At 39.3% G+C, this 12,756-nt stretch overlaps 2 protein-coding genes across 10 annotated transcripts in view; one reads left to right on the forward strand and one right to left on the reverse strand.

Annotated features, from left to right (window-relative positions):
* Positions 1–4,310, forward strand: part of CASD1 (CAS1 domain containing 1) — a 28,502-nt gene extending 24,192 nt beyond the window's left edge. For all 4 annotated transcript variants that reach the window (XM_048950345.1, XM_048950346.1, XM_048950347.1 and 1 more), the window contains 4 exons: positions 552–692; positions 1,214–1,291; positions 1,525–1,617; positions 2,879–4,310. In XM_048950345.1, coding sequence (XP_048806302.1) covers positions 552–692; positions 1,214–1,291; positions 1,525–1,617; positions 2,879–3,145 — 579 coding nt within the window. In that variant the 3' untranslated portion in view covers positions 3,146–4,310. The remainder of the gene's footprint in view (positions 1–551; positions 693–1,213; positions 1,292–1,524; positions 1,618–2,878) is intronic.
* A 1,455-nt stretch (positions 4,311–5,765) lies between these two features.
* The window catches only part of SGCE (sarcoglycan epsilon), a 29,362-nt gene continuing 22,371 nt past the window's right edge, over positions 5,766–12,756 (reverse strand). For 4 of the 6 annotated variants that reach the window (XM_048950355.1, XM_048950353.1, XM_048950354.1 and 1 more), the window contains 5 exons: positions 12,619–12,645; positions 11,677–11,865; positions 9,903–9,946; positions 8,794–8,828; positions 5,766–7,841 (listed from right to left, as the gene is read on the reverse strand). In XM_048950355.1, coding sequence (XP_048806312.1) covers positions 7,791–7,841; positions 8,794–8,828; positions 9,903–9,946; positions 11,677–11,865; positions 12,619–12,645 — 346 coding nt within the window. In that variant the 3' untranslated portion in view covers positions 5,766–7,790. The remainder of the gene's footprint in view (positions 7,842–8,793; positions 8,829–9,902; positions 9,947–11,676; positions 11,866–12,618; positions 12,646–12,756) is intronic. The other 2 variants (XM_048950351.1, XM_048950352.1) reach the window with 2 other exon arrangements.

Below are 12,756 nucleotides of genomic sequence, written 5' to 3' on the forward strand. Positions count from 1 at the left end.
TGTTCAAGACCTGCCTGGATGCCTACCTGTGCGACCTGCTGTAGGGAACCTGCTTTGGCAGGGGGGTTGGACTCGATGATCTCAGGAGGTCCCTTCCAACCCCTACAATTCTGTGATTCTGTGATTCTGTAATTGTGCCTGTGAGAGAGGAAAGCACTTGTAATGCTTCCTGAGTATTTTCACCTGCCAACCTGGGAGAAGGCCAGGGCCTCATGACTTTTCCCCAGAGAAAGCACATTTCAAGTGCTGGCACAGATTGCAGAGAGGATAGTGGGTACTTGAAAGCATCTTGAAACTTCATTGTCCTGAAATTTCATGTCTTTAACATCCTGGGAAGAATTAGTAAGAATGCTTTATCCTTAGTATTTCAGCTAAGTTTAAGAAAAAAAAGCAGCTTATGACAACCTGGTGTAGGAAGCCTATTTCTGTTAGTTTCAGTAAATCCCTGGGCTTTGGTGTTACAAGTGGATTATATGTAGCTTTTCTGTTGTTGAAGTTTGTGGCTGAAGTACATGTAAGCCATGAAATGCTCATTATGTTGTCTTTTGCAGGTGGTTTTTCATGGGATGCTGTTCGCTTTTATTTATCTGGCATTGCAGAAGCATCAGATGATTTCAGAAGGGAAGGGAGATCCACTTTTCTCCAGCAGAGTTTCAAATGTTCTATTATTTATTTCAATTGTATCCTTTTTGGTAGGTACCTCATTTACAGATTTACGAGGCTGATTATACTTGTTAAAGAATTCCTTCTGGTTTTGAAGTTCTCCTTTAGAGAATACACTGATTTAAAAATCACTTCTTGATCTGGGGATGCTTTGGCTGTGTATTTTCGCCCAGCCTGAACCATCTACTCACTCATGCAGTTTTCAGTCAACTGGAGGTGAGAACTTCATCGGTTTTTCACATCAATGCAAAAACTGTAAGAAAAACAGATAAATAATATGATAGATAATGGAGCTCTTACCTTCACCCTTGATCGATAGTCTAAATGTGGTTTAAAAAAGATAATTGTCAGCGCTGTGTTTTCATCTCGTGTGTGAGTAATTATGGTATTTGTCAGTTGCAAAAAGGGATTTGGGAGAAACACAAAAGGTGTTCTTCCTATTACTGCCCCACAGCCAAATACTGCTGAAACACTTCAAAATAGTCTGTCTGTTGTTTCATTTGTCAGTGTTACACACCACTGTTACTCAGCTGATATTTGTATCTTGCAGACCTATTCCATTTGGGCTAGTAGCTGTAAGAACAAAGCGGAGTGCAATGAACTGCATCCTTCTGTTTCAGTGGTGCAGGTAATGATGTTCCTTTTTCTTACAGTGATAAATCTACACTGGCAATCTGCAGACTGATTTTAATTATGAACTGTTCATAAAAATATATATTAAATGTGATGAATATGTGTATGTGATGCACCTGTGGTTTGGTTAAAGTGAATAAAGTTGTGTGTATGTGTGACCTACTTGTCATCCATAGTCACATCTTTAACTTTCTTTTCTTTTTCTTGTTTTCCTTTTTTTTCCTTAAGATTTTAGCTTTCATCCTCATCAGGAACATTCCTGGTTATGTCCGTTCCGTATATAGCTCTTTTTTTGCCTGGTTTGGTAAAATTTCTCTAGAGGTAAGTGTGATAACAGAGCTGCAGTGATCTTCAGCCTAGAAATGCAGGGTGCTTTTGTTACATAAATTGCAGCAGTATAAGATAAATATTGAAAGCATATTGTTTTATTTAATGCTGTTCTTTGACCTGTTTTATTGTAACTTCCATCCACACTAAAATATCACAGCTGAAATAGTAGTATCAGAGTAGCAGTCTTATTTCTTATGCTGTTCTGGGGGAGACTTGTAGACTGTGGGAGTTGAGGTGTTGTGCTGGGGTAAGTTGTAGTGTGTATGCAGTTGGAAGACAAAATGTGAGTCGTTTAAGGAATCAGCATTAACTGTACTGGCAGAGTAAGCACACTTATAAATCAGTTTGCCCTAAAAAGCTTTGCTGCATTAACAAAGAAATACAGCTTCACAAGCAGAACCCTTCTTTGTGCACATTTTCTTGTTCCACTGAGAGTATAATTTGAAAGAGTAGGAATTATCTTGCTTTCTATGTTGCTTGCTCTTTATTAATATTAGGTGTATAATTTTATTATTAAATACACCTTTTAAAAGAAAGGAGAGAAAAAACTTACAGGAGAATCTCAGTGTGATACAGTGGAGTCCATGATGAAATTTTTCCTTTAAGGATGACGTTTTCAGCATCCTGATCAGTGATGGATTTTAAGCTGCTGATCAGCTCCAGGGGCTTTTCCACTCACCAGCATTTAAAAGCATCACCTTTTGTTTGCAGGCACATTAGTAAACAGAGGGATGGTTACTGAGTGCAGGTGTATTCCTGATCTGTCCTGATAGAATGTAAATTGTTTGTGTCCAACCTGCTAATTCTGTGTTTTTGTTGTCCTCTTTTTTTTTCTTTTTTTTTTTAATGTTTTAAAACGAAGTATTTAAAAGATAAGACTTTTGTTACTTACATGCTTTAGCTGTAACTGTATCCCAGTTAACTATATGCAGCCCAAGACAATTCCTCTTCATTCAGTGTGTCCCAGGCAAGCCAAAAGGTTGGACACCCATGAAAGGATGCTTCTATATGCTTTGTTGGGTAAAGTCTAAGCAAAGTTAATTTGCTGTGTGCTCTCTCAGTTAAAAATAGTCTTCAAGGTCAGATACTGGGCCTTATCTAAGGGAGCTTATAGCAAAGATGTGTGGAATACACCTTCTCAAAGAATATTATTCAATCCTAGGTGTCTTATTTGAACGTTGCTTTGCTTGATGCAATAGTAGTAATGTGATTTTTATGTACACAGAAATATTTAAACATTCTTTTCTTCTAGCTTTTCATTTGCCAATACCACATCTGGCTGGCAGCAGACACAAAGGGGATCTTGGTGCTCATTCCTGGCTACCCGATGTTTAACGTTATCGTCAGCACTTTTATCTTTGTGTGTGTGGCACATGAGATTTCTCAGATCACTAACGATCTAGCACAGATTGTGGTTCCTAAAGATAACTCAACTCTGCTGAAAAGGTTACTGTGCATAGCTGGGTTTTTTTCTGGACTTCTCTTCTTCTCAGCAATGCAAGAGCAGTCAAGGCATTAATTTGAAAGAGTTCTTGGAAACTTTCTTCAGGTTTGCTTTGTGTCTGCCTGAATAAAAATTCTCAACTGGAGGTACAAGCAGACATTTACATGAGGTGAGTGGAAGATGTATATAGTGGAAATGTACATATTTCATGTGAAAATAACCTTCTCCAAGAAAGTGAGAAACAAGAATGCACTGTACAGAATTGCATGTGAAAACAGGTCTTTTTCTACTGGATATATGTTTCTGTTTACATATCTGTATAAACGTGGCAAAACAAAGTGAAGTGAAATGGAATGGCAGCGTCATGTGCGAATCATGGAATGGTCTGTTCCTTGGGTCCTCCAGATGGAGGGTGGATGCTACTGCACAGCGCGCAGAGTAACGCACGCTGTAGTCATTCTTATCAAGGAATGAGAGGAGAGCAGATTTGCCCTCCTGTGTTAATGGTCACCTTTAGCTGATGTGAAACATGAAGTTATTTCTCTGGTAAATCAGGGCATTTTTCTAAACCAAGTGGTAATTTGTTGTTCAGGTGAAAATAGTATCTGTCATGTGAAACCCTTTATACACAGAAATAAAAAGCACCACTTCAGTGACTTAAGATGATATGCAAGTTTACAAAACATTTTGTGTGTTTTTAAGACATTTCCAAGAAGTCTGGTGAATTATGAGGTGAAATCTTGTTAAATATATAGAATTGGTTTTTTCTCCCCTAAAGCTGTTTGCCTTGTTGCAAGTTTTCCACTAATTCATGTAACTACATGCAGTTCTTTCTGTTCAGTCCCCATGTTGAAGCTGTTGGAAAGATACTGAGCTGTTTCTTCATTGTGTGCATTATTTCCAATGTTTGGAAAGTTACCCTCCTTAATGAGAACGTGAATCACTGAAAGATGTGGTAAAGGTCAACACTGGTGGACAGGATGCATTGATTGCCATCTGTGCCAGTATTAGCAGTCATGGAGAACTTTGAACTTGAGGGGATGATGTTTGTTTCGTTCTTCACAAGCTGAGTGTTGTAGATATAATTTTATTTATCTGTTGTACAGATTTGGTTAAAAGATTTATTTTTAATGTTTGAAATAATGCACTTGTTTACTATTACTGTACGTGGGATAAATATATTTTCTTTTCATGTTACGTAATATGAAGTAATTTAAACATTAAATAAATGTGCTCTGGATGCTTATTTTTCTAATGGGAACAGCAGCGATGAAGTAGAAGTTTTTTTTATTGCTTGACTCCAGCTGGGCTGCAGCTCACTACCACACCTGTTGTAAATTGATGATTAGTATTGCAGCATTTCTCTGAAGTGATATTCTGGACACTGTTGCTGCACATTAAGGGGAGATGTTCACTTGCATAGCTGCATGTCTGCTTGACCCTGAGTGTAACGCCGGGGCTAAAGAAGCCCTGCCCGGTGGTCCTTGCAGAGCACACAGCTGGAGGTACAGCTCCAGCAGCCAGAATCGCTGCAGTGTGTGGGTGATGCTCCAAGGTACCATTGCTGGGGAGAGAGAGAATGTTTATAACCCCTTTGGGCTATAAACCAGAAGCTGTGGCAGATATTTCTGCATGTAATTCCTGATCATCAGTAAGATCAGGAAACCATCCTTAGTTTGTTTGGTTTAAGGAATTTAGCTTAATGTAGCTGCTCAGGTCCCATACAAAGTAGTTAACATAAGAGGGGCTGCTCAAATAAGGCATTCAGAGCATGCATTCCTCTCCCCGGGTGCGCAGGGAGGTGTGGGGCTGTTCTCTCTCACATGGGCACCTGAATGCAGTGGTGCAGATCCTCTCCCATCCTCGTGTTAAACAGAAACCCTGTGCAGTGGGCATCATTTCTTTCTTTAATTCTGAAGCACTGCCATCTGACTGACCCTAACTGTAAAAAAAATTGTTCAGGCATCATTATGTAATAAACAAGCAACGACATTGCTACTTAATAGTGGTCTTATTTATTAGATTTTACACTTCATATATTTACAGAGACACCTGTAGTGCTTTTTACTTGATTGTAGACAATCTGGTTACAATATCAGTTGTACTGTCATTGCACATTGCTAAAAGAGGCTGTAACTTTGCCATTCCATTTATCACCGGTTTTAACTATTATTAATTCTTTAACCATCAAGTGTCTTCAGTCAGCTTTATACATCTGTGCTTCTGTGGTAATTATTTTAATAAGTAAAAAATAAATCATTTCTTATTAAACTTACCTCCGCTGCCTGAAGATTTCAATCATAAAACAGTTCAGGAGTGCTTAACACCCATCAGCTGCATCATCAGTTTTGTTCAGAGGACGTGCAGCACCTGCTGCTACCACCTGATTCTTTGTGCATATATGTAACAGAGTAAGAGAGTTCCTTAAATAAATTGGCCCTCCTGTGTTTTAATGTAAATAAAATGGGAGCAGCTCAATTGGTATTTCAGTGATTGTCACGTCGTCCTAAGGTTATCAGAAATGATTGCGATCTGAGTTCAATACTATTTACAAAATGTCTTTAGGTGAATAACAAGTCATTATTTAAAATCTGTTCCATTCATTTCTGTTTCAGAGCACTGACAGCTCATACATTTGAAATTAGCAGCAGAAACCCAAAGGCTGATTTTATTCAACTTTTTTGCAGTGTGACGAAAAAAAAAAAAAAAGGTACATTTTTAATTTAGCATACATCTCAGTGTTCATTATCTGGTCTTTAATTCACTTTTCCCTGATAGCCATCCGTGCTGCTGGGAAAGCAGTGTTCTCATAGGAGAGTGAGTGATGAAATCTCCTGTAGGACATTTTGAATGATGTCAGAATGAGGCACGCCTCTTGGAAAGCAAGTAGGAATGGCTCTTTATTCCCCCTGTTGCACAAATTGACTTGGTTTTTCAGCTTAGACGATAGCTTGAGCCATCTTTTGTAGTATGTTAACCACTGCCAGTAATCCTGTGGCTAAGTGAGCTTGCTAGTAAAGTGGTCCTGGCATTTAGGGGCAGCTCTGCAAACTATGGGCATTAAGGCTGGACAACACAGGTACAGACAGCACGTTGGTTTGGTCCTGTTTGCAGTGCTCACCCATCCTGTCCTGAGCACCACTTATAGATACAGCTGCAGCCGTTACTTGTTGCACAAAATGTGTCTAGAAGGTATCTCAGGACTTCTTTCCTTTAATTAATTATTTGCCAAGGCGTTGCACTGAAGCCCGCGCCTTAAAACGGAGCGGCCTTTCTCAAACATGTTACTGTTTTCAAGGAACAGTGTCACGAGAAAGGGGAAAAGCCAGAGACTTCAGTGTTTCTGCAATCAGAGTAATGATTTTAAAATGTCTTCTTAGGCTCGGTCTCGAGTCCTTAAAGTGGTCACAGTTTCCCTTGGGAGAGACCTGGAAAACCTCAGCTACAGAAATATAGTCAAAATACAGCAATTTTAAAGCAGATTCTGCTTTTTGCTTAAAATGCCATGTTCCCACGAGCATAAAGCCTCTGAAAGAGGAATACTACAGAAAATAGGACACAACCAAAGCAAAGTGTCAGCTTCAAACAGTGACGCTTTGAGAGGCAACCACGCACAGCTGGATGGAGACCCTTCCATCCTGTGTTCCACTCTGATGCTTTAGAGAAGCAGCAGTAAAAAGTGCCAAAAATGCCACTTGAGATCAACGACCACCATCATTCAAAAAATAGGGAAACTTCCATTCAGATCCCTACCGTTACCAAGTTCCTACTGTTAAGCATCCTGTTGCATAGACAAATGCATCTCAAAAGTACCGACCTCCCAGGACATGCTGTACACAGTCTGCTCCTTATAAAACAGCTACAGTACAATTCCCAGTGTATGGGATGGGATGGCCAATTCTCTCACTTTTCTTTTTGCTCCAGACAACGAGGACGTAAAAGATGGATCACATTGGGAACGCCACCAAAAGCTTTTAAAGAATGTTTTTAAAGGCTTAAAGGTAAGCACACACATGCTAAGTAAAATGTACCCTCCTTTATTTGGAGACACTAATTTTTGCCTGCAGTGCTTTGTGAGAGTTTCCTCTAAAATAATCTGGTGAATGAATGGACAGATTTTAAATTTTATTGCTTAGAAGTCATCACAAGTTAAAGTCTGTAAAGTAACAAATCCAATTTTCAGCACGAGTAGTTAAGATTGGGGGTCATTTTGTTGTTTGATTTCCCCTCAAAAATAACTTCCTACATTCCAACCATCTCTACGAAATGAACAGCTAATAAATCTGGATGCTATTTCCGAGCCTCGTATTGCACCAGTTTCCATGCTTACACAGCCTTTTGGTGTGCAGACGTAAGGCAAAGGTACCATCCCATAGCACAGAGTCTAAAATCCTCTGAACCTTGTGCTTGTTTTCTGGTTCTGATTTCCCTGTTAAAACTTTCAGGAGAGATCATGAGACAGAAAAAACTTGGATATTTATTAATACATATATTTGAAATATTGTTTTCTTAATGTAACAAATATAAAAAGTTATCAGTGTTTACAAATTGTCAAAAATGTCCAAAGTACAAAAAGATACAGTACATTATTACGTGGAAGTGATTGTACTCTCTGGCACTGGAATCGGCTTAATACTGTGGGCATGCACAATAGACACCAGGAAAACTCATGCATCAATCAGAACAAATAAGGAAACAGGACATCTACTGCTTTCTCTGATCACAAATTCATTGCTTCTGTTAGTTTCCGTTCCTCAGGAATACCATTTACCTGTAAATAGACAAGAATTCTTAGAATCCATCACTGGCAGACGATGCCTTAACAACAATCAATCAGCTGCACAGCATGGAGGTACTGCTGATTCATCCTGGGAACAGATGGTTTAACTGGGAATACATCTTTCTACTTCAGACCTCACACTGCACTGGGAGACTGCAAAACTCCACATGGAAAACACTGAGTAGGCAACACGTGCACTATTCAATCTTTTGTATTATAGAAATATCTTACACCTTTGTTCACCTGGCCTTGGGATTCTTTGGTTTCTTTGGCCTTAAGCACTGTAGGTCTCTACATTTCTTAGTTGAGCAGACCAACAAAATGGACTGCTATCTTTGTACCAGTGCTACTCAGAATTTTAGGAGAGCCTGAGTTTTCCATTCAGCCTGACATTTTGACCACCTGAAAGTCTTCCTGGGACTCTTCTGTTCAGGAAGAGCAAACACTGCAACCAAAATTAAGTGCTTCAGAAAATACAGACACAGGAGGGCTTTTTTATGGCACTTCTTCAATGCAGTTTGTGAGTTAACCCACGTTAACTTAACAGTTCAGATCTTTTATAAAATTTCTCTCTGCTATCAACACACAGTGTGCTACCATGAGATTTTGCCTCTTTTCACTGCAAGACTGTTCTTATAGGAAAACTGTCATGATGGAGCAGCTGATATTTGTAATGGTTTTTTTCTGCCCTCTAAGTTCCTGCAGTAGTGAGCATTCAGAACTATGCTAACTTTCAGCTCAAACCAGTGCTGGAGGATACAGGTGGATACTTCCAGGGTCATCCACCATTTCCAGTATACATCTAATGAAGCACATAAATGGCAAAGCCAATAGCACAGCATTATGGTTGGGTTTGTTTGGTTTGTGTTTTCTTTGTTTGTTTTTGATTTAAAAAAAAACAAACAACAACAACAAAGTGCAGAAGCATCTTCCATATACTTGCCTCAAATCTTTGAAATGTTGTCATACGAAATTCTCCTTCAATCCCCGAAAGCAGTAATGAAGAAGAAGGATTTGAATGAAAACAAAGAGTAGCTTACATAGCCCCTAACTTAACACAAACCTTCCTCTCAGAGCTGTAGTTCACACATTATATTCTGTATATACATATTTACAATTTTGCCTAAATACCTCTTTGAATATTGAAAAACTCTACTCTGGGCTCTACATTTTCCTTATATCATCCTTATGGCCTTTCCCATGTGGAAGACTGCATCCTTCCAGTACCAAGAGGGGGAAAGACTGTTTATGTGGGTGGATAGTGATAGGACAAGGGAGAATGGTTTTAAACTGAGATGGGGAGGTTTAGGTTAGGTATTAGGAGGAAGTTTTTCACACAGAGAGAGGTGACACACTGGAACAGGTTGCCCAAGGAGGTTGTGGATGCCCCATCCCTGGAGGCATTCAAGGCCAGGCTGGATGTGGCTCTGGGCAGCCTGGTCTGGTGGCTGGTGACCCTGCACATAGCAGGGGGTTGAAACTGGGTGATCTTTGAGGTCCTTTTCAACCCAGGCCATTCTGTGATTCTGTGATCCTTCTCAGCACTGACACAGTAGCTAAAGTGAGCAGTCAGCCTTAGTCACAGCCTCAGTCAATACACACTGTGAGTTGACTAAAAGGTGTAAGAGTGAAGACTAAGACACTGGAGACCAGCATCTCTCAGCAGATTCACTATCAACTGTTCATGCCTGTTAACAGCAATAAAAAGCTCCTTCTTCAGTGCTTAACTAGTATTAGTAGCAATGAGAAATTTTGATTTTGTAGAGTTTTAGGGAATCTGAAAAATATTTGGGAATCTGGCCAGAGTTTGCTGTTGTAATAGAAAATAATTTATGTAAGGAGGTTTCTGTCATAGCAGTACCTAATTCCAGTATTTAAAATTGAGTCTACTTGTTCAACCAGTGCCATCTCAACATTTTCACTGAGGGATCCAAAAATGTCTGGAATTACAATGCTGTAATAATTATATTAAAAAATGTTTTCCACTGACTGTAGGTGTTTCGATTGCCCACTGATCATTTCATAGTCACAGTGCTTTTCTTTAGTACTGACCTGCACTCTGCTGCTGTGGAATCTGAGTCTGATGTGGCAGGTTCCTACAAAACACAATTGAATATCTTTAATGCTTCCGCACCAAGGCTGAAGTGTGTTATGCATAAAACCTCAGTAGGTCAATTTAAAAGTCGTGGGGTTTTGCTTACGAAGCAGTAATTGATTTTTTGCTTCACAAATACAGCTGTGAAGAGGTCACCCATGTCAACGGAAGGAAGAGTGAGTGAGTTTTAAGGGGTAGTTCCTATAATTTTACATAGCTTCTGGGCTCATTGGCTCAAATTTGGTGAAAGGCCAAATGTAGCAAGAGGTTTCCGATGTGATGCAAAGTTCAGTTTCCAGAAGTGACGAATATGGAAGAGGTGACAGTCTTTGCCAATTATTGACTGCAGATTGAACAAACATTCACTGCACAGCAGACAAGTTCACTTATTGAGGCAAAGTCAGATTCTGTGCCCTGCTTAAGTGTCTGGGACCAGATATTAAGGTTGCTTTTGCAGAAAGGCATGAGGGGCTGAAAAGCAGAAGTGGACAGGAACAGTATGTGCAACTGCAGAAAGCCTTTGGCTCCAGGACTCTACTTATAGGGTTATCCATACTTATCCATAGGGTTGACTTTCTTTGGAATTAATCAATTGAGTATAGGCAAATATACACAAAGTTTTACCATGCCATCGTCTGACATGCATCAAGTACAGAAGGGAAAAACCATCTGGAAATATAATTTTGGCTCTGTGTGATTTCTTAAACTTGTCTGCATCTACATCTTGTTAGACTTGTTTCTTTTACCTTCTGCTATTGTGCAGCAACAGAATAGAACACTTCACAGTACAAGGGATAAGTTATACGGCTATGCTTTCTGGAGATTTTTTGGGAGTAGAATTTAGTTTAGGAAGAAGGAGAAGAAAATACTCAGTGCATATCTACATTATAAAGGGAACACGTGGCAACCAAGCATGTATTAGGGCCAAGTTGGTCAGGCCCTGGACCAGACCACTGGACTGGTATCGTGAAGGTCATGCAGTTCCCATTCACATGCACCCATGAGATGAGCAGCTTCCAACCTGACTTTCTGTCTTCCCAGGCATTGAGTAATAATGCCAGTTGTATCCAAGGCCATTGTCTCAGCTCCACACATCTCAGTTGAACCCTTCCAGCAAATGTCTTTTTCCTGCACTACCTACTTGGCAACTGGTGAATGTGCAGAGCAGTAGATGACTCTGTCTCAATAGTTTAAGTTTTGATAAATTGAGGAATGGAATTGAATATCTTTCAGGTTTGTATCTTGGCAACAATGAAAATGGCTGAGCATTCTGAACATTTTCATTGTTAAGTCTCTATACATTATCTCTGTAAAGGAAAACTCTCCTCTGTTCCATCTTAACACTTCAAACACAAAGCATGAGTGACAGGTACATGACTAAATACTTACAAAGACTGGATTTTACGGGGCTGCTGTTATTTTTTATACCAGAACTCCTAAGAGGCAGGGTTTCTAAAATGGAACGGCCTTAATTGCTTCCTCTGTCAAAAGTAAGTTTCTCCAAAATATGAAGGAATGTGACTGTTCCCCATGAAGCCTCTTGCCATGTTTGCAGCCTGAAAATCCATTCATCTCATTTTATCACAGGCCTTCATTTCTGCTTGAATGGCAAACATCAGAGCAATCTCAAACTACCGAGCCATGCACCCCCATAATAAACACCTTTCAAATGATGAGCACTGTAACAATTTATGTAACAGAATAAGTTTGTTTTTTAATGGAAACACTTACTGTTGTGTTTGCATCAGTGGCATGCTAGTATTGTCGTAGCTGTCTGGGTGAAGGGGTGGCACGATCTCACCAGTCCCTGGGTGGAACACTGGCAGCGTTGAGAGAGGCCATGCTATCTCTCTGTTTTTAGACATGTCACGGAGCTCTTTGGTTGATTTCTGTATAGCACTATGGTGGACCAACTGGATGCTACATCAAAAGGAGATATAACAGTGAATGCAGGTTTTAAGTGCTCTGTCTAAATGCATCGATTTTTACAGCTATTTCTTTTAAAAAAATTTGAGGACTGATGCGTGCTACAGACTCAATAGTGCACCGATTACAAGAAACCTCTACACAGGTAATTGAATGAACATTGAATATATTTAACCTTGCAGGCAGTAATTACACCACTAGATTTTGCTGTCTGGATGAGTATTTTACGTAGGATCCACAATTGTGCAATTTACCTCTAGTATTCCATTTATTTGCTGCATTTAAAATAAGTTTAGGTAACTCCTGATTCTCACGGTAGGTACATAAAAACTCATAGAGAATTAATTCTCAAACATTCTATGCTGTAGCAATTGGAAACCTTCTGGGATACTCCTCCTGCCCCCCGCTTTAAAGATACAGACTGGGAGGTCTGATCATCAGAATATCTTTAAGGTCCCCTCCAACCTAAGCCATTCTATGACTCTATGAATAAATTATATTTTAAGATATTTATTTTAAGAGAACTAATTTATTTTGAATTCATAGTTATTAATTTCAAACCCTTTTTATTCTGATTCTTCTATCCTCACCAAGGCTCTGATTTAAAAGCAGCTTTCACATTTATGAATTAAACCGTGGGTTAGAGAGAATGACAGAAGATTATGATACACATGTATGAAGCGTGACAAGCTACTGAGAATGAAAATTAAATGACAAAAGAAAAATAACAGGAAAGAAGACACTTACTCTGGTGTTTGCATGTTTCTCTTTTCCCTAAAAACAAAACAAAATTTATGAATTAAATAATAGCATTGATAGTTGGAACATTAAGTCTATCTGATGATGGAAACAGTACGTGGTACAGAAATGCTGACAACGTTTCTG

This window comes from Lagopus muta, chromosome 7 (genome assembly GCF_023343835.1).
Source record: "Lagopus muta isolate bLagMut1 chromosome 7, bLagMut1 primary, whole genome shotgun sequence".
Lineage (NCBI taxonomy): Eukaryota > Metazoa > Chordata > Aves > Galliformes > Phasianidae > Lagopus > Lagopus muta.